Raw genomic sequence first — 25,960 nt, forward strand, 5'->3', positions numbered from 1 at the left:
GCAACAAGCGACGTGGCTGGAGCGCTCGAGATCTCGCGTTGTCCTCTGCGAGACTCACAGCTTCCTCTACACCGATACCTTACCACGCCAGTGAAGCTGACACTAATCCAGCAGATCCCGGAGCCAGACAACGGCGGAACACGACCGGACGAGCGGCGCCCGCTCGGGCAGGGGGGGGCCATCCTGAAGTAAGGCGAGAAGCTGCTCCTCCAATCTCCAGCAGCCCAGGTGGTGAGGAGACAAATCGGCTAGCTCAAGTCAGGCAGGGTGGAGAGGGGGAGAGCTGCACCATGCTCTCACTCCTCACTCATTCACACTCCCACTCACGTCCGGTCACGCCCCCTGACTGATGCTTTCAGACGAAAAAAAATTACAACTTCAAAAAACTCACCATGCCTCTTACTAAATACCTTTGACTGTCTACTTTTCAAAATGGGGTAATTTAGGGGGTATTTGTACTTTCCTGACATTTCAGGGTCCCAAGAAATGAGATAGGCCATCAGTGAATCAGGTGTGATCAGGTGTGATCAATTTTCATTGATTTCCACCATAGCTTGTAGACTCTCTAACTTTCACAGAGACTAAATAATATCCACACATTTTGGTAATTTTTACCAAAGAGATGTAGCAGTATAAATGTTGGCCCAAATTTATGAACAAAAATAGGATTTTTATAACACCTTACCTGTAAAATCCTTTTCTTTGATGTACAACAGGGGACACAGAGGTCCCTCCCTTCTTCTTATACACTTGTATTGCTTGGCTACAAAACAGAGGACTCCCAGTAATGGGAGGGGTTATATGGGGGAAGTACACACCTTAAGGGGCGTGCCAGTGTCCAGCACCTGATACGCTGATAACCAACATAGTTATTACTATGGCTCTGTGTCCCCTGATGTAAGAAAAGAAAATTACTTATTTGCAAAATTTCATCATAGAAACAAAAAAAAAGTGTTTTCCAAATTTTCTCTCTTTTTTTCACTTATGTCACAATAAAATAAAAAATCTAGTGGTGATTAAATACCACCAAAAGAAAGCTCTATTCATATGAAAAAAAATGATAAAAATTTTATTTTGGTACAGTGGTGCATGACGGAGTAATTGTTATTCAAAATGTGAGAGCCCTGAAAGCTAAAAATTGGTCTGGGCAGGAAGGGTGTATAAATGTCCTGTATTGAAGTGGTTAAAATCCATACCAGACCAAAGGACCTGGTATGGTCTTAGCCCTTGTACACACGGTCGGAGATTCCGACGGAATGTGTCCGATCGGACCGTTTTGTCGGATATTCCGACTGTGTGTGGTCTATATCGAACTGTTTCCGTTTTCCAACTTGTTTTCCAACTTGTTGGTAAAAATTTCCGACAAAATGCTCCGATCGGACAAAGTGCCACGCATGCTCAGATCAAATTCCTACACCAAAGCTATTGGCTACTAGCGTGAATGTAGTCCCGTCATAACGAAATAACGTCATCACGTCGGATTTTCCGCCAACTTTGTCTGACCATGTGTATGCAACAGTTTCGGACAAAATCCGACGGATTTGGTTGTCGGAATCTCCGACCGTGTGTACAAGGGCTTAGAGGGGGAAACTCTATGCCGTTCTGTTCTTAATTTTTACGTGGGGTTCCCCGTCAAGATCTGTTAAGACGATGATCCGAATTTGATCCATCTTCAATGATATTCAATGGGCTGAAGTAGAATCAAAGTCAGACCAAAGTAGTACAGGAACCTCATAGGGAAGCATTGATTTAAAAAACGTCATGCGACATGTGCTCCCAATGTCAGAGAATTTGTCGTACCAGTGTCGTACCCAGCCTTATAACCTGTTTTTTGTTTGCTTTTGTTTTTTGCTGCAAGACTTTCCTTTTAAAAAGTAGGCTTCTCCTGAACAATTGTATACTGTTGTGTTATCTGTAATACTTTAAAGCAATATTAAACCCAAAAGCAAATATTTATTATATTGCAGCTTACCAATTCTTAAATGTGCTGGCTGCCTTCGTTTTCTTCTTTAGGTTTTCTTTCCTTTATTTTAATTTGCTGATCCAGACACTAAATTTGTTATTTTTTTACGGAACAAGCTCTTCAGCAAATGTATCACTTACAGGATTAAGACAAACCATTTACCACCTAGAGAACTTAAAATGATCAGCTTTTATGTATTAAAAATAAATAAAAAAAAACAGTTTTTGTAATTGCAGCATGAGCTGGAGTTTGGCCATGGGCATCCGCAGGTAGGGGCGGGGGCGAGGGTCCACCGCAGACTCTGCTGAGTGACTGCTAGCTGCTGCTCTCATCAACTGTCCCTCCCTCACCCCCAATCATCTGATGTAATGGCTTGGCCACTCGTCTCCAGCCTCCAGTCCCTGTGCAGAGTGCAGACGGTCAGATATAGATCCGGCTGGTGTCGCCCACTCTATTGGACTGGAGTGGTGTAAAAACCCTTATGCTTGACTGGAGGAGGAGGAAGCAAGGAGGACTCGTCGCTGCCTACTCCTCATCACAGGAAATCCTGAAGTCAAGTGGCATAACCTTTCAGCAGTAAAGAACCACAGGTAACAGCAGTTACATTAGGATGAACATAATATATATATTGGAAAGTTGAAAGTGGAACAGTTATTGCTGGAAAGATCATATCATCTGTCCTGTCCTGTATACAGCTATATACACCTACCTACCTTCCTTCCTGTATTCCTCCATCATCACTGACCAGAGCCGGTACAAGGGGTGGGCGGGAGGGGCAGTTACCCTGCGAGGAGTGTGAGAGGGTGTGGGTTGTTAGCAGGCATAAGAGTATCATTATCCTATGCCGGGCATCACTAAATGACGGCCCATGGTCTGCGTCAAGCCCAAGCTGCTGCTTGTTTGTGCCATTTGAATGTGACTTTTGTCCTCAGTCTTCTCCGCCATCATTAGCAGAGTAGTGAGGAGCAGACAGCGGGAGGCGTGACAATTCTGCACTGGGGGTGGGACCAGCACTGCAAGGAGAGTGGTAGCTGCCTGTCACATTAATCGGGAGGTGATTGGCTGCTAGCAGGCAGTCCTAGCAGCCAATCACCAGTTCGCTAATATGAAAAGTCATTCCGGCAGCTCCCATGCCCAGTGCTGCTGTGCCTTCAGTTTAGCATTGTCCCGTAGCTCCTGCCTCCTGCTCTCTGCTCTGTGAAAGGTAGGAGAGTGAAGGGAGGAAAATATATGGAACTGTGAAGGATAGGAAGCGGGGAAATGGAGGCAGTGCTGTGTGTAAATGGAAAATGCTGTGTGGGGGATATGTAAAGGGGCAATCCTGTGTGTGGAGTGATATGTAAAGGGAGAAATACTGTGTGGGGTGATATGTAAAGGGACAATACTGTGTGGGGGGGTCATGTAAAGGGCGAAATACTGTGTGGGGGTGATATGTGAAGGCGCAATACTGTGTGGGGCAATATGTGAAGGGGGCAATACTATGTGGGGCGATATGTGAAGGGGCAATACTGTGTGGGGTGATATGTGAAGGGGACAATACTGTGTGGGCATGATATATGAAGGGGCAATACTGTGTGGGCGTGATATGTGAAGGGGGCTATACTGTATGGGGGTGATATGTGAAGGGGCAATACTGTGTGGGGGATATGTGAAGGGGGCAATACTGTGTGGGGCAATATCTGAAGGGGCAATACTATGTGGGGCGATATGTGAAGGGGGCAATACTGTGTGGGGCGATATGTGAAGGGGGCAATACTGTGTGGGGCGATATGTGAAGGGGCAATATTGTGTGGGGTAATATGTGTGAATGAACTATTGCATTAAACCTAATTGAATTTATATTGTTTTAAGTATATCAGTGATGATGGAGGAAGTACTCTATATACAGGCAGAAAGGTGGGTGTATATATAGCTGTAAATAACTACCTTCCTTCCTGTATATAGCGACCTTCCTCCATCATCACTGACTGCAGCTATACATCATTTGTCCTGTATACAGCTATATGCACCCACTTTCCTTCATGTATATACTAATACCATCCACCACCCCCTCTATATACACATACTGTACACCCTCCTTACTGTACAGGCCGCATTTTATGGGCACAGACAGGCTGCACATGATGGGCACAGTGAGCCAGCATATGATGGGCACACGCCTGCGCTTTATGTGATAATGACTAAGCCCCTCCCCTTCATGACATTGTCGAAAAAGGGATGGAGCATGGGTGATCTTAAAATGATGCCACCCATCCAAAAAAAAGTTTTTTGGACACCCATGAATTTGGCTTAAGTCTGTTAGTGTATCTCAATCTGCTAGTACATCTAACACCCCCTCTCCTTCAACCTGACAATGCTGCTGTCAAAAGCTGTCCCAGTGTTATTTCATCCAGAGTGTAGGTACTCTAATACAGGAGGTGTACCGTGCCTTGAAAAAGTATTCGTACCCCTTGAAATTTTCCACATTTTGTCATGTTACAACCAAAAAACGTAAATGTATTTTATTGGGATTTTATGGGATAGATCAACACAAAGTGGCACATAATTGTGAAGTGGAAGGAAAATGTTAAAAGGTTTTCAAATTCTTTTACAAGTAAATATCTGAAAAGTGTGGCATGCATTTGTATTCAGCCCTCCTGAGTCAATAATTTGTAGAACCATCTTTACATTTAATTACAGCTGCAAGTCTTTTTGGGGCTGTCTCTACCAGTTTTGCACATTCCTCTTTGCAAAATAGCTTACGCTCTGTCAGATTTGATGGAGAGCGTCTGTGAGCAGCAATTTTAGTCTTGCCACAGATTCTCAACTGGATTTAGGTCTGGACCCTGACTGGGCCATTCTAACACATGAATATGTTTTGATCTAAACTATTCTATTGTATGTTTAGGATCTTGTTATGCTGGAAGGTAAACCTCTGCCCCAGTCTCAAGTCTTTTGTAGAATCTGACAGGTTTTCTTAACCCCCCCTTATACTTAACTGAGCCCAATCTTGATCCAGTGCTATCCATGAGACTAGAGGCCCTCTCCACTCTCTCCCTCCTCATTGGTTTAGAGACAGCAGACCATTGGCTCCCACCACTGTCAATCCCAGCCAGTGAGGAGGGAGTGGGGGGCAGAGCTGAGGCAAGTTTTGTGTGTCAATGGACACAAAGAGGTTGCTCTGGAGTGAGCCTGCACAAGTGCCCCCATAGCAAGCCGATTTAGACTGTATAAAGCAAAAAACAATTGAGATTGAACAAAAACTGCAGAACATGATTGATGTCCTAGGAAGAATCTAAATACCCTCAAAATATCACCATTTTTTTATGCCACAAATTTTTTTAACATTTTAAAAGCCAAATTTTAAAGATGCACACAGTGTGTCAACATGTGCTATCTGCCATCAGGGGATCTCAATGTATGCGTTTTGTGGCTGCAACCCATTCCTCGAAACTCAAGTAGGAGAAAGGAAGGGGTTTCACCCCCAAAACACGTCCATTGATCCCCCATGATGGGAGATAGCACATGTTGACATTAGGCATGGGATCAGGAGGGAAATCCCCAGTTTGGCTCCCAAATTGTGTGCATCTTCAAAATTTGGCTTTTACATGGGTGACTTCACCCCATCAGATGAAGGCAATATCCAGACATTTTGGACACTATAATGTCTGATATGGCCTTCAGTGTTTAAATGTTGAACTTTGTAAGTTCCAGTGTTGTATGTCATGTTTTGAAACATGCCTGTTTATGTACCCTAAAATTTTTAGAAAAAAAAAGAAACCAAGAATTGGCATTTTTACCAAAAATATGTTTTACAACGCACATGTACATGTGCACAGAATAAAAGATTTCATACTCAACAATGTGTGGCTTCTTATTCCAATTACCAATACCAGTTTTTGTATTTAGTTGGTGTTTACAGTTACAATGGGTGTTATTTAACCACTTGCTTACTGGGCACTTAAACCCCCCTCAGTCCCAGACCAATTTTCAGCTTTCAGCGCTGATGCACTTTGAGTGACAATTACGCGGTCATACAACACTGTACCCAAATGAAATTTTTATCATTTTTTTCCCACAAATAGAGCTTTCTTTTGGTGGTATTTAGTTACAGCTCGGAGTTTTATTTTTTGCTAAACAAACAAAAAAAGATGCAAAAAAAAAAAAAAAGAAAATCATGTTTTAATAGTTTGTTATAAAATTTTGCAAACGGGTCATTTTTCTCCTTCATTGAAGTGCGCTGATTAGGCGGCACTGATAGGCTGCATTGGTGGGCACTGATGGGCTGCATTGGTGGGCACTGATGGGCTGCATTGGTGGGCACTGATAGGCTGCACCGGTGGGCACTGATAGGCATAGTTAAGGCGGCACTAATAGGCACAGATAAGGCGGCACCGATGGGCACAGATAAGGCGGCACTGATGGGCAAAGATGGGCACAGATAAGATGGCACGGATGGGTGGCACGGATAAGTGGCACGGATGGGTGGCACGGATGGGCACTGATAGGTACCACAGATAGATGGGACTGATGGGCACTGATAGGTGGCACTGATAGGTGGCTCTGATAGGTGGCACTGCTGGGCACTGATGGGCGGCACTGCTGGGCACTGATGGGCGGCACTGCTGGGCACTGATGGGCGGCACTGGGGTGCAGCACCTTTGAGGCAGATTGGGTGGCACTGTGGGTGGCACTGTGGGTGGCACTGTGGGGTGGCACTGTGGGTGGCACTGTGGGCACTATGGGCACTGACGGGGGGCACTGACGGGGGGCACTTACTTTTGCTTTTATTTTACTTCAGGATGGCACTGCGGGAGGCAGGTGGGCACAGGCAGGTGGCAGGTGGTCCCTTGTATTGATGGCCGTGATCGGGACTGATGTCCCGATCACGGCCGCCGGTGATCGGCTTTTTTTTTCTCTCCTCGCGCTGTCAGCGCGAGGAGGAATAATAGCCGATTACCGGCTCCGTTCTATCACATGATCAGCTGTCATTGGCTGACAGCTGATCACGTGATAAGGGGTCGGGATCGACCCCTTACACGGATCGGTGATCAGGCGAGTCTCACGGACTCGCCGATCACAGAGCGCGCCGCGCGCGCCCCTCAGGCCGCTCGTAACCGGGACGACGTCAATAGACGTAGTCCCGGAAATGTAGGTCCGCGCTAATGCCGTCATTTGGCAATAGCGCGGATCTGAAGTGGTTAATAATAGAAAAAACGCTTGGCACTACAAGTGCAATAGGAGAACCTAGGAGACAGCAAAAATAAAACCAAGCAGTAATTGATAATCCAGATTTTATCTGATAAAAAATAAAATTTATTCTAAATTGGGTGGCAAAGAAATGGCCCCTACCCATAAAATATTGGAAATATTTTTGCCGCACTTCACGGGCGCTTTAGGGGGCAAGCCAGGTTCCACTTCCAGGGCCATCAGTGTTTCATTACTAAGTCTGGCCTCAGGCCCAACTGTTGCAACATAATTAGCATTGTTTCTTTTTAAAAAGTTGTGCAGAATGCAGCAACTCAAAATGATATAGTTCAGCTTGTATTCTGCCATATTCATGGCCATTTGAAACAGGCAGAACCTGTACTCCACAACTCTTCTGGCTCTGGCCAGCCGGTAATTTAAAACCCTCTTCTCCGGGGTGAGGGCCCTCTGGGGGAATGGCCTCATCATGTGGTCACCCAGACTGAATGCCTCATCTGCAACGAACACAAATGGCAATCCTTCGACTTTCTCCTCCAGGGGTGGCAATCCCAAGTCACCACTCTCGAGACATCAGTAGAACTCGGTCTGGGCAAATACTCCTGCATCCAGCCATTCCTCCCCATGTCCACATACAGAAACTCGTATGTCACCGACATCACCGCCATAAACACAATACTATGAAACCCATTATAGTTAAACTAGTATGACCCCGAATGGGGTGGTGGGATGATATGGACATGCTTCCCATCGATTGCCCCTCCACAGTTAGGAAAATCCTACCGCTGGGTAAATTGTGAAGCCACAGTGTGTCATTCCTGTGGCGTTGAAGGAAACTGTGGAGTCAAACAAGAATAATCAAATTATTAATTTTACACATAAACATTGCAAGCAGATTAGACACAAACATTCTTGGCCAACATCAGTAAAACTTTTTTTGGAAGTATTTATATGTAGGCAAAAATATAAGGCCCACTTATCAGATTCCTCATCCCCTCTGAAGGCCCCTTGGAAATATTTTAGGGGAGTGGTATGTTTTGGACAGGTAACCCTCTCCATTAAGTAATGGAGTAACAAAGTAATGTGTATTATTTGGCCAGCTCCTCCTTAATTACACTAATGGCAACCCATGGACATGCAAGAAGTGGCATAATACAAAAATAAAAAAAATTGATAGCACATTTTTAGATTCTCCAATTACCTATCAAGATAATAGAACAAAACTTTAAACAGTACCATTTGAAAGTATTCAGGCAGGCCCTTTCACTACATGCTGTAGTGAATTCATCCATAAATATGAACACAAAAGAGGTCGGTATAGTGTGTATGGGTATGGCAAAGTCAGCAGATAGAGGATTGGTATCAGCTGACTTAGCGGTTTGGGGGAGGGAGGGTTCCAAATTATTATGGGCCCCCCAAAAAAAGCCTCTGGCACACTGCCTGAATTTAAGGACACAAATAACATTTGTACACATTTTAGGGGGTATTTAGGGTAAATTACTACAATGGAGCTGACTAAATACATTGTTAAATTACTAGGCTAGGTGTGTATGGGCCCAGGATAGCATGCTGGGATGGTTAGTGAAGGCAAATATGCATGAAGGACAAAAAAGGAGCATTAAAAGATTACAGCATGCATGAGGATAAAGGGGGCATTCCCAGCATATTACAATCATGGTAATTAGGGAACGATGAAAGAAATAAAATACATTAGCAAACATTAAATACATAGACTGTGATGTTAAAGGATAAAACTTACCCCAATATAGTCCTTCTGCAGGACCTGGATGATGGCAGAACAGGTCTCTGGAATAATGTTCCCCAGAGCCTGGGGGAGATCCCTGTTGAGAACTGGAGGTCCTGCAGGCTTCTCCCAGTCACCAAGTACTGAAAGCTTCTTGGATGGGCACCCGTTGAATGTGGCATGGTCCGGATACTCCTGTTTCATTCCTGGGGTGCTGTGGGCTTGGGCTGCATGGTGCATCTCCTACTGCATTTTGTCGTGGCTTTGCACCATGCAGTCCTCGCCCTGGGGGTCTCTGTCTTTCACCTCTATCCTACAGTCCTTTATTGTATTTGTTCCTATATACACCGTCATTGTTTACCTGTTGTCTTGACGACAATGATGCTGTGCCTGGATTGGTCCATGATATCAGATGACCATTTCCCCCATAGTCAGTGTGGGCGCTGTGTCCGTTCAATATGCGTTTGCTCCGTGATGATGTCATCACGTTTGCCTACACGAAGACGATTTGTAGAGCACATCTTCCAGTGTCAGCACACTATGTATTGATCTATGCACATGCGCCAGCGGCCTTTTAAGTCTGCGTCTGGTGCGAAAATAAATGCAGCTCTGTGCCCGTGATGACGAACAATGCCACTGCCAGTTGTTCTCTGGTGTAGCCTTTCTTTAAGTAAGTTTCAGCTATTTTTAAGCTTTATACAAATTAATTACTAAGTATCATTTGAGCAGATATTCCTCTATGAGCAAAGAGGTACATTTGCGAGATAATCAATATCAAAAGTGATGGCTTTTATTTTTGCTTCACAGATTGAGCAACATTTGAAAGTCTGGTGTGTACAATCCCTGATATATGTCATATACCCATTTGACACCCGTATTTAATGCACAATACAAGCTATTGTCTAATATATTTTCTGCTGATTTAAATCAGTCAATTAATTATTTTTAGGATTTGCTGTGCAAGCGGACCGTGGGAATCTTTGGTGTGGGTACCCTTGTGGGGTCGTTGTCGAGTCCAAATTGGGTACACAATCTTTCTTCTTGAGGGTCAGATGGTGACAAGCTTATAGAATAGGTAACACATAGATGTGAGTTGTTGAAGCTGCGCACCCCAATTCATTGAATTGAATAGAAATTCCCTCAGGGTTTTTTTTTTTAGCTGCAAGGAGGTATTAAGGCAAGCAACAATGATTTTTTTTAAAGAAAAAGTTTAAATTGTATTTTCTATAAATATATCATTTATTTTACATAATCATATATGTATATGTGGAGGTGGGGGGGGGGGTGGGGGGTCTTGATACCTCCTTGCTGCTAAAAAAAAAAAAACCCTGAGGGAATTTCTATTCAATTCGATGGTGACAAGCTTATTTCTTTATGAAAAGCTTTTAATCAAAATTTTCTCTCTACAAGTAATATGTCTGCAATTTAATGCTGGCATGTATGTCGGATGCGTTTGTGTGCTACAATGTTGCTGCTGCTATGAGACATTGTGTTAAAACTACTTTTTTTGTTTTAAATTTTTTCTTAGAAAACCTACATTCGTCCCTGTATTGCCTCTGAAGAAGGGAATTAATTTCCCGAAACATGTCAGGCCAAAAGGAGGAAAATTGCTATGCATTAAAGTGTGCAATTTGCATCTGTAAAAATGTTTTATATTTTATATGTATAATGTACCATTTATGCACATGTTTGGTACCATCATACATGTGTCTTTTATGTAAATCATGTTTTCTAAATAAATTATGTTTTAAAATATTAAATTTTTTTCTGTATGCCTATAAAGTCCCAGTGTACCGGGGGTACTCTTGTCCCTATCTAGGGTCTTTCTACTAACACAAGATAAACACGAGATCAGCAGAAGGAGGCCAAAGGGTGGTGGTTATTGAACTTCCCTTTTATAGTCCCATTGTACGTGGTGTACGTAACCGCGTTCTTGGTGGTTGGAATTTGGTGTGATCGTGTGTAGGCAAGACCGCTTGTGTACATGGCATGAGAGATTGCAGCTCTGGAGAGAAGGTGAATATATCTATGCTTCAAGTAGATGTTATCCTAATTTGGCTACAATTGTGCAAATGCACTGTAAAGTAGTATTCCAGATATGGTAATTTTTATATAGTTGCATTGGCCCATCTTCCACCATGGCATGTGTATGTGCCATATGTGTTGGATTCCCATTGAAGCAAGAAATCATTGTGATAGGCACCACTACAATGATCTCCACTAGTTTCTGGGTCCTGTGATCTTCTGCTGCATGGTGAACACAGGAGGCCACTTGTTTGGCATGGGCACCATTCAGGGAACGCTTTGCATTTTCTCAACAAATGCAAAGCATTCTCTGATTGAACAAACTTGAGGAGCAGTACAGTGGCGTCACAATCTCCATCTTTTTCGGTGTCTAATAAAATGATTCCCAGCTTCCACAGGGATTCCACAGGTATAATATATACATTATCTCACAAAATTGAGTACACCCCTCACATTTTTAGAAATATTTTATTATATCTTTTCATGTGACAACACTGAAGAAATTACACTTTGCAGTAGTTAGTGTACAGTTTGTATAACAGTGTAAATTTGTTCACTCCAAATAACTCGACACACAGCCATTAATGTCCAAATCGCTGGCAACAAAAGTGAGTATACCCCCTAAGTAAAAATGTCCAAATTGGGCCCAAAGTGTCAATATTTTGTGTGGCCACCATTATTTTCCAGCATAGCCTTAACCCTTTTGGGCATGGCTTCACAGGTTGCCACTGGAGTCCTCTTCCACTCCTCCATGATGACATCATGGAGTTGGTGGATGTTAGACACCTTGCACTCCTCCACCTTCCATTTAAGGATGCCCCACAGATGCTCTATAGGCATTAGGTCTGGAGACATGCTTGGCCAGTCCATTACATATAAATCCCTTTTTCTTACGCAACTTAAATATTTTTTGCAAAACAGGGGTTTTATTCTATTCCGGGCCTTGTTTATCGAACTGGGCATTCAGGGCATGTCTGGTTTGTAAATATTTGTAGAGTGATTGTTTGGGTATTTCATATTCTGCTCTCAGAGCTATAAATGTTTTTTAAAGTACTTCCCTCATATAATTGGGCCAATTTATCAATCCCCTTTATTTCCCACTCCTTGATCTTTCCTATGTGTGCCAGCTCATGGAGGTTCCTGTTATTCCAAAGTGGGGTATATTCTGTCATGCCTCCATGACCGCTCAGCAACTTCATGGCTTTCCATACCTTTATGGCTAACTTTACTGCGAGGTTTCTATTAACAAAAGAATTTGCCTCTAGTACCTCTATTAATGTTTTATGGGGCACCCCTAGTGTCATTAATCTCAAGTCTTCCAGATCTTTACTGCCCCATAAATATTGCAGTTGTGCTGCTAGAAAGTATCTCAGTGGGTGCGGTACCGCCATACCCCCCTCCCTCCCTTGTTGGTTATTGTAATGTTTGCAATCTTAACCTAGCCTGGCCTCCTTTCCAGATCAGTTCTCTAAACAGTATGTCAATTTTTTTGAACCATTTCTTATCTATCCATATCGGAGAATTATGCAGTAAATATAATAATTGTGGCATCCACAGCATTTTAATAAGATTGCATCTCCCTGCCACAGGGGAAAATTTATATTTTCCTTTTAAATTTGACCAGGAGAGGTATTCAATTATTACTTATAAACTTATTGGGGTCCTTTGTTAAGTATATTACTAGATATTTCATTTTCTCAACAACTTCCAATTGGGGTATCTCTGACAATATTTGGTTCTCAATGGGGTCAATTGGCATAAGTGCCGGTTTCTCCCAATTTATTACCAGGCCAGAGAGACTTCCAAATTTTCCAAAGATGTCCATCACCTGCCCGAGGGATTGTCCCATATCCCCCAGGAAGAGGAGAACATCATCCGCATATAGTGCGATTCTCTCTTCGCCTGGCCCTGTCAGAAACCCTTTCATGCTTAAGCTCAATCTTACTATAGCCAATGGCTCCAAAGCAAGTGAAAAAATGAGGGGTGACAGTGGACACCCCTGTCTAGTCCCTCTTGTCAGGTGTATCTTACCAGAGCAGTCATCGTTAACCCTAATTCTAGCACTTGGTCCATTGTACATTATTTTCATCCACCTAATAAACAAAGGGCCAAAGCAGAATTCCTTCAATATCCGCCAGATATACCCCCACTGCAGACTGTCAAAGGCCTTAACCACATCCAGGGACATTACCGCTCTTGTTCACATGTTTTCTGTTGGTGTCTGCAAATTAAGAAATACCCTCCTGATGTTCATACTGGTTGACCTGCTAGGAATAAATCCTGTTTGATCTGAATGTATAAGTTTAAAAATAATTTTATTTAGCCTAGCTGCCATTACCTTGGCCAAGATTTTAGCATCTGAACAGAGTAGGGAAATTGGTCTGTAAGATGTGGTATCTAAGGGGTCTTTCCCCTCTTTAGGCAGTACTATTGGCCAGTCCATCACATTTACCCTCAGTTTCTTTAGCAAGAGTGGTCATCTTGGAGATGTGTTTGGGGTCATTATCATGTTTTAATACTGCCCTGCAGCCCAGTCTCCGAAGGGAGGGGATCAGGCTCTGCTTCAGTATGTCACAGTACATGTTGGCATTCATAGTTCCCTCAATGAACTGTAACTCCCCAGTGCTGGCAGCCCTGATGCCTCCCCAGACCATGACACTCCCACCACCATGCTTGTTTTTGTACACCTGAATGCCTCCACACATGCTTGACACGATCTGAACCAAATACGTTTATCTTTGTCTCATCAGCCCACAGGACATGTTTCCAGTAATCCATGTCCTTAGTCTTCTTGTCTTCAGCAAACTGTTTTCGTGCTTTTGTGTGCATCATCTTTAGAAGAGGCTTCCTTTTGGGATGACAGCCATGCAGACCAATTTGATTCAGTTTGCAGCATACGGTCTGAGCACTGACAGGCTGACCCTCCATCCCTTTAACTTCTACAGCAATACTGGCAGCACTCATACGTCTATTTCCCAAAGACAACCACTGAATATGACACTGAGCACATGCACTCAACTTCTTTGGTCGACTGTGATGAGCCCTGTTCTGAGTGGAACCTGTCTAAACCGCTGTATGGTCTTGGCCGCCGTGCTGTTTCAGGGTCTTGGCAAACTTCTTATAGCCTAGGCCATCTTTATGTAGAACAACAATTCTTTTTTTTCAGATCCTCAGAGTTCTTTGCCATGAGGTGCCATGTTAAACTTCTAGTGACCAGTATGAGAGAATGAGAGTGATAACACCAAATTTAATACACCTGCTCACCATTCACACCTGAGACCTTGTAACACTAATGAGTCACATGACACTGGGGAGGGAAAATGGGCCAAATGTGGACATTTTCACTTAGGAGTGTGTACTCACTTTTTTTGCCAGTAGTTTAAACATTAATGGCTGTGTGTTGCAATATTTTTAGGGGACAACAAATTTACATTTACAAAAATGTGAGGGGTGTACTCATTTTTGTGAGATACTGTACATACTTACATTGGTCCAAGCTGTCTAATGTAAAAAATTGCCATACCCCAACTTCAGCTTCAAGAAAATTGCATGTAGTGAGGCAAGATGCCAAACAGAAAAAAAATACAGGTTTACATAGACTTTGATATGTACAATATGCAAGTTGAAGTATATGTGTTTATTCGTATTATTTAAACAAAGACAAAAAATACAATTAGTGTGGCTAACATTTTTTGTTTTTATAAATTCTTATTTACTTAAGCCCTTGGATGCAAGAGGTTAAATAAAGTCAAATAGAAAAGGGTATACAGAGTAACAAGCCAATCAACATGACATTTTGTTTCCATGTCAGTATTCTATTCTATTATACGTAGTTTTAGTAATATAGTATGTTGGAGTTATGTTAATTATAATTTGGGGTAATGCTGTAGAAAGTGGTGTATTATTTGCATTTTGGTAGTTTGATTGAAGTGTCTAAAACTTGCAGTATTTAGAATAGTTCATCATATCTCCTAGCTTTGTTCCAGCCAGATATTGTTGGAATTTTGCATCCACCTCTTTGCTCTGTTCTTCGGTGAAGAGGCTCTTCCAGTCTCCAACTTGTCCTGTTCAAAAACAAAAATGATTTCTAGATTTTATAATAGAACTAGCCCAGCACAGAATGAAGAAATTGATGAATTAATAAAGAAACACATCTCTGTCTATGAAGGCACAGGACTGCCTTTGGTATACAGTACAGTAAAACATTGGTTTGAGAGTGTTTTGCAAGACCAGCAAAATGTTTTAATAAGTTTTGGCTTGAAATACAAGCGATGTCTTGATATACAAGTAGCGTCATTTCACAACTGAGTATAAAAGAGAACAGAGGTGTCTCTAAGTGTAGCAATATGGTTACATTTAATGAAGGTACAACATTTAGCAACATATTGCTACAATTACACTTAGTATTATGTGGATGTGAAGTATGTCTTTAATACAGAGATCAAAATTACTATTCTGCTCTGCAACTTTTATATATAAACTGTAATGATCTTTGTAAGTGCCCCACTCCGCTTTTTAAAGACCAAAAAAAAGACACCCCTATATGCTTTTATGATGTGTTTTTTTTTTCCTTTGTTGAAAATACAATTTCCTCATGTATTCACTATGGCAATTTTGCTAAAATATCTATAGTTGCTTCATATTTCTTAAAGGAAATCAAATGTATTTTTATTGCAATCATACAAGTTAATATTAAAAAGTTTTCCTTACAGTAATTTGTTGCTTTCTTCCATCCCAGTTTTACATGCTTGCTGTCCAAGCAAATTCTTTGTTATTTAGAAAAATAGAAAAAAGGCCACACGGGTTTACAATCACTTTATTAATTACAGTATTTGTTAGTTTCTTCTCTTTTATACTCTGTAGTTCCTGCTGGATTTTGCTTCTAATCCCCTTGTGGAGGCTGCCATTTTCAGATTGACATTTTATGGTTACACAACCTGGGCACATTGCTAACATTTTTATATATACTATAAACTATAAGAACCAACATTATTTGCTCTTGATTTGCTTGCTGGGAGTTAAGTCTCTGAACTAGATGTTGCATTTGATCCTCGGTCAGTGGCCAACTCTCTGAGGAGTTCATGACTTGCGCAAACTGTCACGGTACTACTACAGTGAGCCCACAGACGAGCAGGTGACACGGGATCCCCAGGGTGTGGCGTCTAAGGGCCAGCCGGTATTCTGCCAGGGACCCCCTCACAAGGGTTTGGGCTTGGCTGCATGCTGACCCCAGGTTCACCCTGCTCGCTAGGGGAGTACCAGCAGACACCGTCAGACAAAGATGGATGGATGGATGGATGAAGCAAAGGAGAGCCGGACAGCGAGCCAAGGTCAGTGCAGGCAATGTAATCAGGAGGACTAGCTGAGTCTGTACACAAGAGATCAGTTCACGAGAGGTCAGGTTAAAGCAGGTTACACGAAGGGAGCTCAGAAACAAGCGTTGCTCAAGCAACCAGAAGCTGGTCTGGAAGGGATTTAAATAGAGAAACACATGGGGGGCTGGGCAGGAAGTAGCAGGAAGGAATGACATAATTAAGCAACAGGTGAGGCCAGTGACACCTATAGCTGCAGAGTGCAGCAGAGCTGAACACAAGCTAGTGGAACAACAGCAGCAAAGCTAAGACACAGATCAGCTCCGCAGCTGATATGTGACACACATTATGAAATATGTACCTTAGATCGAAGTTGTTGCAGTGGTCCCTGCACACCGCCGTGACCGGTGACATGTCTCCGGAAGTTATTTCCGGGTTCTCGGGCTCCAGCGCTGTGACTGGCCAAAGCCGCGATGACATCATGAATGTTAGTTTTTTCAATGCGCCGATGACTTCGGCACATGCGGATATAGTGAATATCTGCTAAACTATGCAAGTTTAGGAGATATTCACAGTACCTACAGGTAAGCCTTATTATAGCTTCCCTGTAGGTAAAAGTGGTGTAACAGGGTTTACAACCACTTTAAGTACTCATCTTGTGTAACTTTACATCTTCTCCTTTGTCCCAAATGCAGAATTTCTGAGGGGACACGGCAGAGCCTGTGTCCCATTTCACCAGCATAGCTATGATTGCCACCTCACTTCCAGTTACAATGTCAGAATCCCGCCATTCACATACTGCAGATCTCTGCTGCTAAGGAGATTTAACCTTTTTTATTTGGATCCACTTCCTTCAGGTTCCCTGTGTCATGTTGCCTGTACATGGGGTACCAATCGCTAGGGAGGGGGTCATGCTCACCAACCCTCTCACTAGCAGGGTTGCCAAGGCACTAACTTTCTGCTTGTGGTTGGGGTGCAGCAAGGTCGACAACGGTGATTCACACAGTACGGTGCAACAGAAAACCTGTCTAGAAGTGATGCAGCAGCAGTTCACAGCTAGGTACATTCACCGTTTGTTATGGGCCTAACCCTCAGTTTGGTTTGTCACCAGAACACCTGAACATGGAAAAAGTTTGGACCCAAACCCAGAACCCTATTAAAGTCCATGGGACCCGAACTTGAAAAATCAAAAGTCCCCATTTTGAGGGCTTATATGCAAGTTATTGGCCATAAAAAGGGTATGGGGGCCTAGGAACTGCCCCGAAGGACATATAGCATTGCAAAAAAAAAGTTTTTGAAAAGATAGTTTTTAAAAGAGCAGTGATTTTAATGATGCTTAAAAGGAAACAATAAAAATGAAAAATTCCTTTAAATTTAGTGCCTGGGGGTCCCCCTAGTCTGCCTGTAAAGTGGCGCATTTGTACCGTGTATAGAGCCTGCTTCAACAAAATTGACAAATATGAAGAAAAAAAAATACATTTACATTGATTTTTCTGGCTGCAAGCTTTCTTGAAAAAAAAACATTGCGTCCCCCCAGTGTGTGTAAGACACTTTCAAGGCATATACACGTGGGCAGTTTATCTCTGCCATTAAATCAGCCAGAGTTGACCATAATGCACAACAGAGCTTGAGCAAGCTGAATTGGAGACAGCTGGTGCGTTTAATCTGTGCCAGGTGGGAATAAGTATTCCCACCTGCCACAGGCTCTTAGACATGCTGCTGCAGCCCTACAGCCAAGGAGATTGTTTAAATCTGGAGATGAAAAAGGGAAGGTTACTGGCCAATCTATTTGCAGACTCCAAACAGTTAACGGTTGTCTCTGAGCTAATCACAGCTACTGGGGTGTCCATTACAGACCCCTCTGGTATCCTTCAAGATTTTCTACGTTTTTTATTCCTTACATCATTCAATGCCCTCCCCTGATGTCTCTCTTTGCTGTCCTTGTCGGGGGACAAGGCTGAGTTCCTTGACAGAGAACTTTCTGTTGCTGAAATAGAAGCTGTAATCAACTCTTTTCCTCCCAAAACCCTCGGACCTGATCGTTTACTGTGGGATTGGTATAAACTTCATGTTAAATATTTGGCTCAGAGACTCTGCAGAGTGTTCATCTGATAGTTGTGAAGCTCAGGCCCTCCCTCCATCCATGTATCAAGCCCACATTATTCTCCTACCCAAACCAGGAAAGGATCCTAAGAAATGTGCCCTCTACAGACCTATCTCTTTTAAATTATGACTTAAAAGTGTTGACAAAAGTCTTGGCTACAAGGCTGATGAAGTTGTTACCTTTATTAGTAAGCACTGATCAAACAGGTTTTATTCCAGGTAAATCCAGAGACATCAATTTCTGCAGTCTTAACACACCTACAACTTCTCCCAAATGAGCTTCACAGGTCTTGGTCCTGCTAGATGTAGCAAAAGCTTTTGATTCTGTTAACTGGGTCTATATGTCCTCTGTGTTAGAAGTGATAGGTTTTGGGCCAGGCTTTTGTAACTGGAATAAAATAATAAAATCCCCTGCTGCCCAGATTAAGTTAAGGGGCATGTTGTCAGTGAAAGGTTATGTTAAGCGCCTGTCTTGTTTCTGTCAGCCATCTTAATATTCACATATTTCCACTCCATTTGTGGATGGTTCAATGATCACAAATTTGGTTGGATACATATTTTCTGTATTGTTGAACTGATTGGAATTTTCATATATATATTTGTTGTCATGAACTGTGTCATTCACAGCATTAATTAGATACATGAGTATGTATGCTCATTTTGGTTTGGATATTTAGTATTTATCACTTATGCTGTTTTGGTTACATTTTTATTGATGCTACTTTGCACGGTATAATTTATTTATGTACATATAAGGTACCCTGATATGTCACATTTACCCATTTACTGTATTTTTAGAAGGGTATTAAAGTTCAGGGTAGTTGTGGCCCCCAATTTATAGGTAGCGCCACTCACCCCATTTACTTTATATATTAATGTCTTAGCCCTCTAGAGGGTCTAATAGAGGAAGCTGTACACATTTTTTAATACTAAAGCACGGAGCTCTCTCTAATTAGGTCCTTTTGGGCAGAGATCCAGTTTCTGTGCCCCTGTCTATTGATGTCTGTACACTGGGTCTTGTCCATTTGCTGGCCACATCCGCATGATCCTTACTGACCCTTTAGTTGAATAAACATATGTGTCTTAGGGCATTGGTTACCATACCAATTGTGTTTTTTTTTTTTTTTTTATTTAGTCATCTTTTATTATATTTTTGTAAGCCTGGGTATGCCCAATAGACTTTGTTTTGTATAACTATTCCACTTAAAGTCAATAAAAAATAATTAAAAAAAGAAACAAACATTGCCAGCAATCAAAAATGTGAAAAAATGTGAAGTTTCCATGCTATAATAAAAAAAAAAAAGTAACAGCCACGCCAAGATTTAAAATAAATGGCATGTGTCCGATAGGCCAGGAAAGCAGGGGACAAGACTGCGACCTCACCGCCTCCTGAACCATACCAGGCGTACATTGTACCACTACTCATTCACCAAAACAAAGTGTCAAAAAGAAATAAAAACACATACACACACAGTTTTTGACAATTCCTTACTAAAAATAAAAAAATAATAAATAAATAAAAAACGATGTCCCCGACGTAGATGCATCATCAATCATGATGCCCACCACCTTTCCAGACACAAAAAGAGACTGAAAAAAAAAGCTCCACCCGTGACGAAGGCTACCGCCATCTGCCTGCTCAACCATGTGACATTTCTTAAATAAGTAAGGGACGGGGCCACATGGCAACATCACCTGGTGGCACTGCCCCTAAATAAATAAGGAATTGGCAAAAAGTCAGTGTGTGTTTTTATTTCTTTTTGACCTTTTTTTGGTAGATGAGTAGGTGTACAATGTATGATGTGAATCCATCATCAATCATGACACCTGCCACCCTGCCAGGCTCACGACAAAGGCTACCGCCATCTGCCTGCTCCACCATGTGACAGTTCTTAAATAGGTAAGGGATGGGACCACCTGACGATGGCACCTGGTGGCACTGCCCCTTGTGACATCACCGACCCAGCATCTTTTTTAATTTTTAATAAAGAAATTGTCAAAAACTGTGTTTGTTTTTATTTCATTTTGACCTTTTTTTGGTAGATGAGAAGGGCTATAATGTACTCCATACTCATTCATGAGGGGAGGGGGGGCGGAACCAGATTCTAATAATCCCCCTGCTTGTAGACCCCCACAGCCACCGCCCAGGGTTGTGGGGGAGAGGCCCTTGTCCCCAAAGCAACCTCCCTATATTGAGGGCAGGTGGCCTGGTATTGTTCAGAAGGGGGGGGGGCGCTTGCTCACCCCCACTTTTCTGGCCTGTCAGGCTGCATGCTCGGATAAGGGTCTGGTGTGGATTTTGGGGGGGCTACATGTCACTTTTTTTTATTTTGGCATACCATACTGGTATGGATTGGGAGGACCCCTCTCCACGCTCTTATTTTTCATATTTTTGAATTGCCGGAAATGTTTTTGTTTTTTTTATTCAGCTGTCAGCGGGGAAGTGCGTTGTTAAGGGCGTGGCAAATTCTGTGAATTGCAGAGATGGCAGATGGGGTAGGTGAGCAGCACAAGTCTTCTCAGTAGCAGCAACTATTGTTAAACTTCTCAGAGTAGTTTTATCTAGCACACCTGTCAGATTAATTGTAGCAGGCAAATAGGTGAGTCGAGGCTTCAATTATCTTAGAGTGAACAATAGCAATAAGGTTGGTTTCATAGCAGGAGATTGTGGCTGGTTCTCTATGGAGCTGGTTCACATACCTCTGCAGCTGCTCCAGTGCAAATTGCACAGGAGTCCTGTGTGTCTTTTGGTCCATTTCAGGTCCGAATTCAGCCAAAAATTTGGTCTGAAATTGGACCTGAAACGGTGAATGGAAATGGACCAGACTCCTCCTGTAAGCTGCTGTGAACTCCAGTGTGAACCCAGCCTCAGGGAAGGTATTTAGCCTGCCAGATTGTTTCCCTAAACAGTGATTGGTGCAGGCTTCAATTATTTCAGGAGAAAAAGTGACAATTGAGGCAAACTGTCTAATTAGTTGTTGCCATGAGTGAGCAGCAGCCAAGTAGTTGAATAAAGGGCTTTCTGCCCAATTTATTGTTCCCCTTAAAGCGGAAGTAAACCCATCCATTTAACTGTTTCAAATAACAGTTACATTTCCGGCACATGCCAGGCATGTAACCCTCCCATTGGTTGTGCTCTCAACCAGACTGTCAAACCATCCAATGGCTAGTGTCATAACTGATCACATGTGCAGCATCATGGCAGTTGTAGATTAAACAGAGGCCAAGATGGCGGCTTCCTTGGCTGAAAATAATAGGAGGGTTTACTCCTACTTTAACAGTGGGTGGGTGATGACAGACAAGCAGCAAAACATCCAAATCAGGTGACTGTCATTTCATGTTTATGGGAAGCTTCAGGCTAAGCAGGAAGCAGATAGGGCAACCCCTATGTACAGAATTACAAAGTATGCTAAGAATTACTATTTTTAAAACAGGTCTACACTTAAAACGTTACTTACATGCAGAAACTCACCATCACATATATATTTAAAAAACATACCCAATCAAAAAGTCAGGAAGAACCTGTTTACACTAGCCCAGCCTGCTGCAGTGCATTAAACATGCACGTGAATGTGCATTGGTTTGCATGTTAAGTGCATTGAATTACAAAAGTCCATTCATTTGTGCAACATTTTCAGCAGTGCAGTGCATCACATCGCAAGTGTCTTGAGAGGGTTGTTTTCATCTTTGTTATAGTTTGCCAAAGCTGAACTCCAACTATACAACTTGATATACAGATGAAATACATATATGGTGGCTGTTTTCCAGCTAAAGGATTTGCATTTCTGTCCATCCAGTCCTTTGATTTACAGTTCTGCCACACAGCACAGCCCTGTCTGGAAGGACATAAGACTTGAGATTAGGTAACACTTGCAGGTCTTGTGGCTCCCCCAGCCTGTGACTAGGGTTGCCACTTCATTACTTTGAACCCAAACAAATATGAATTACACAGTGTAATCAATATGTGTTAAGTTTTGAAGGGATGAGGTGGCAACTCTACCTGTGACTAGGGATGAGCTCAGGCCTGTTCACATGGTCCACGTGCAGAGCCCGACAGGAAGTCGGCGCAGTGCTGCGCTAATCACAGGCAGTGAGGCATTGCCCAATCTCTGCAGCTGCGCATCGGGGCAATGTCTCACTGCTTGTGATTAGTGCAGCGCTGCACCGACTTCCTGGCGGGCTCTGCAAGTGGACCATGCGAACATTCCTGAGCCTATCCTTACCTGTGACTGGGTAGTAAAAAAAAGGCAGCAGGCTGATGGTCTCATCTCTCTTGTCCCTCTTCTGTCTCCTCCTATCAACATGTTCCTTGTTGGTACAAAAACACTGCTGCACAACTGCCTGGCTTGTTAGGTTGTTTCTTCCTCTTAGAGTCTGTGTTCAGTTTTGGAACAACTGTATGGCGCTGATACAAGGTCAAATTTCAGCTACTTACACTGCTTGTGTCATGAGTCGTGTATTGATAAATGCAGAGCTAAAATAATTTTATATCTGCCTAGAATTCAGCTTTAAAAATGCACCAGTTTCAAGACCTAATGAATTCTAATATTATGTTCTCTCCCAAATTTAAGAAGCATTGTTACCTTTTCTGAAGAAAGCTTCATTAAGTTTCCCATGGGTGTTTTTAGATTTTTCTTTCATCGATGTAAAAGAAGTTCGTCTTTCAACCTCAATAAGTTGCTCGTCTGTCAGAGAAAATCCAAGGAATTCTGAGATTTCTTTCAGATGAGTTAGACAATCCTTAAAGTGAAAAGAAGCAAATGATTGTTGTTTTAAACTATAGGTAGAGTAGTGACAATTTTTGTTCATAAAGTATGGCTACATTCAGAGCTGGACTGGGACAAAAATTTGGCCCTGGACTTCATCCAGACCGGCCCACTTTAATTTTGCAAACAAGCACAAAAACAGTATATAAACTATACGCAATTGTGCAAAAAACATAAGTAGAATAACATAAGGAGTCCTCACTAACCTCTTATTATTTAATTTATTCTCCTCTGTATTTTTTCTCATCCTTCTTACATCACTGCGTAAAGTTGAGGGTGAGCCACGCAGCCATTACTTGGCAGGCTGTCACTGAAACTGGCCCACTGAGCCATAGGCCCATCGGGAAACTCCCTGTAGTCCTGATGGACAGTACATGCCTGGCTACATTCACACAGGTGATTTGGGTCTGTTCTAATAGTAGCTTTATAATGAAAAGCTGCCAGGGGCCCTAGATATTCACAGTCTCTGTACAGCCAGTGAAAATTTGTGGTGATCGCTGCTGGACACACTATGGGGGTGTGACAGACCTAGCCGGGACACAGGCTTTTTGAGAGGACGGAATGCGAGCCTCTTGCCGATGGATTATGGGCCCTGGATTTTAAGGGGCACAGGGTGAATGAGAACCCCACTATAATCTGTGCTAGTCAGATTCAATGCTGTATATATATATATATATATATATATATATATATATATATATATATATATATATATATATATATATATATGATGTGTGTTGTCTCATGCTGTTGGGACACACACTGTCAGATGCTCATGATGTCATTAACTCAAGACACCTGTCTGTTGTGTAAATGAGTCTTGTCTGGCTTGCAAGGTCATTCCTGATGTCCTCCAAGACTGATTCCTATAGCCAGATCGATTGGACTTGTGTTCCAGGACTTAGGAAGCGGTATATAGACAGAAGCACTCAATCGGAGTGTGGGATCGGTTCTGTCACATTGGTGGCAAGCAGTGGGTTGCTTCCTGCAGTCTAGGACATCTAAACCTCCACTGGGATCCAAGATCAGGATAGCAGACTTAAGTCACCCCAGCGGAGATATGGACCTGGCATCAGATTTCCCGGGCTGCTGCGGATCGTCCTTTCAGCATACACCAGGACTGTGTCTGAGGATGAATACCTGGAGCTCAGGCAGTGGATTCAGGTGGAGCTCTGGATTGGAGCCCTCCAGCTCGCTGGTATTAAACAAGCAAGTGCTTTCCAACCCAAGAGCAATGGGCCAGTGACCAACGGGCATTGCGGATGGCATTCCTGGGAGAGTGGCCCCAGGAGCAATGGGTGACTGAGTTGGACAGGCTAGTCCAGCAGGAGATAGAGCTGGACAATCATTATCTGGCTCTGCAATGGCACGTAGAGCAGAGATATTTAGGGGAGACAACAGAATGCTCTCCGGAGGGATATGACTTTGGAGGCCCTGGATTGCTGTGGGAGAGCCTTACAGATTGTTTTGTGTTTAGCGATGAAGGGGAACCTACCCTTGAGGACCTGCGAGAATATAGAGAGGCTATGCTCGGTCTTGCAGGGGTCTCAGAGCTTAAACCTGATCTGTACCATTTGTTAAGGAAGGAACAGCTTCTGTAAAGGGCATACAGGAAACTGCTAGAACACGTTCAGCAGCATGCCAGAGAATAGGCAGTGGAAACTCCGGAGATTGTCCCCAAACCTGAAGTTCTGACAACTTCTGCCCAGCACCAACAGTGGCTTCGGCCTTCTTGAGAGAAGAGGTAGTCGACCTATCTCCCACAACACTGACAGGGACATGTGATTTTCTGCCAGCAGCATCTATGGAGTTACAACAAACTTCTCCAGCTGAAGATCTGGTAACTGAACAGAGGGTCCAAGACCTCTGTCCCACACTTTTAGCAATTCCAGAGACTGGGGATTTAATAGACGTTTCTGTAGAGGCGGAACCACCTAGCAAACCCCCAGCAGAAGTGCTGGCAACCGGATAGAGGGCCCAAGACCTCTGCCCCACACCTGCAGCAATTCTGGAGGCCCAGAGGAGGTGGCAGTCTATCACGAGCTGCAGATCAGGATCCAAGGAGAGTCACAACTGCAGCTTGATCTGGTGTCAGTGGATGGGCCTGTGGTCTCCACTAACAGAAAACCAGCAGAAGTGCTGGCAACCGGGCAGAGTGCTACCAACCTCTGCCCAGCACCGGCAACAACTGTGGAGTTCCAGGGAGCTGGGGCAGCCAGCCTCTCTCCCCAACATTTAGCTAGAGCAGATGATGTAGGGAAGCTCCTACTCCCAGCTGAACTGCTGGCAACGGAAGAAAGCGACCTTATATTTTTTTTTATCAGAGAATCTAGAGAATAAAATGGCAATTGTTGCAATATTTTATGTCACACTGTATTTGTGCAGCAGTTTTTAAATGCAACTTTTTGGGAAAAGGAACACTTTCATGAATTAAAAAAAAAACACAAAAAAACAGTATGGTTACCCCAATTTTTTTGTATAATGTGAAAGATGATGTTACGCCGAGTAAATAGATACCCAACACGCTTTATAGTTATACGCAGTCGTGGAATGGTGACAAACTTTGGTACCTAAAAATGTCCATAGGCGACACTTTTTTTTTTTATGGTTACCCGGTTAGAGTTACAGAGGAGATCTAATGCTAGAATTATTGTTCTCGCTCTGACGATCGCAGCGATACCTCACATGTGTGATTTGAACATCGTTTACATATGCAGGAATGACTTCCGTACGCGATTTCTTTGCTGCGCGAGCTCGCAGAGACGGGCGCGCTTTGAATTTTTTTTATTATTTATTTTATTTATTTTTATATTATTAAATTGTGTTTTTTTTTTTTTTTTAAATTGATCACTTTTATTGCTGT

At 42.8% G+C, this 25,960-nt stretch overlaps 1 protein-coding gene across 1 annotated transcript in view; it reads right to left on the minus strand.

Moving 5' to 3' along the window:
* Positions 1–14,534: 14,534 nt before the first annotated feature.
* LOC143987557 (sulfotransferase 6B1-like) overlaps positions 14,535–25,960 on the minus strand; it is a 100,043-nt gene continuing 88,617 nt past the window's right edge. Inside the window, exons 7-8 of the mRNA XM_077486359.1 lie at positions 22,915–23,071; positions 14,535–14,980 (exon numbers count right to left, since the gene is read on the minus strand). Coding sequence (XP_077342485.1) covers positions 14,850–14,980; positions 22,915–23,071 — 288 coding nt within the window. The 3' untranslated portion in view covers positions 14,535–14,849. The remainder of the gene's footprint in view (positions 14,981–22,914; positions 23,072–25,960) is intronic.

This window comes from Lithobates pipiens, unplaced genomic scaffold (assembly GCF_037356315.1).
Source record: "Lithobates pipiens isolate NorthernLeopardFrog02 unplaced genomic scaffold, aLitPip1_a1.2 Scaffold_18, whole genome shotgun sequence".
NCBI classification, from domain to species: Eukaryota; Metazoa; Chordata; class Amphibia; order Anura; family Ranidae; genus Lithobates; species Lithobates pipiens.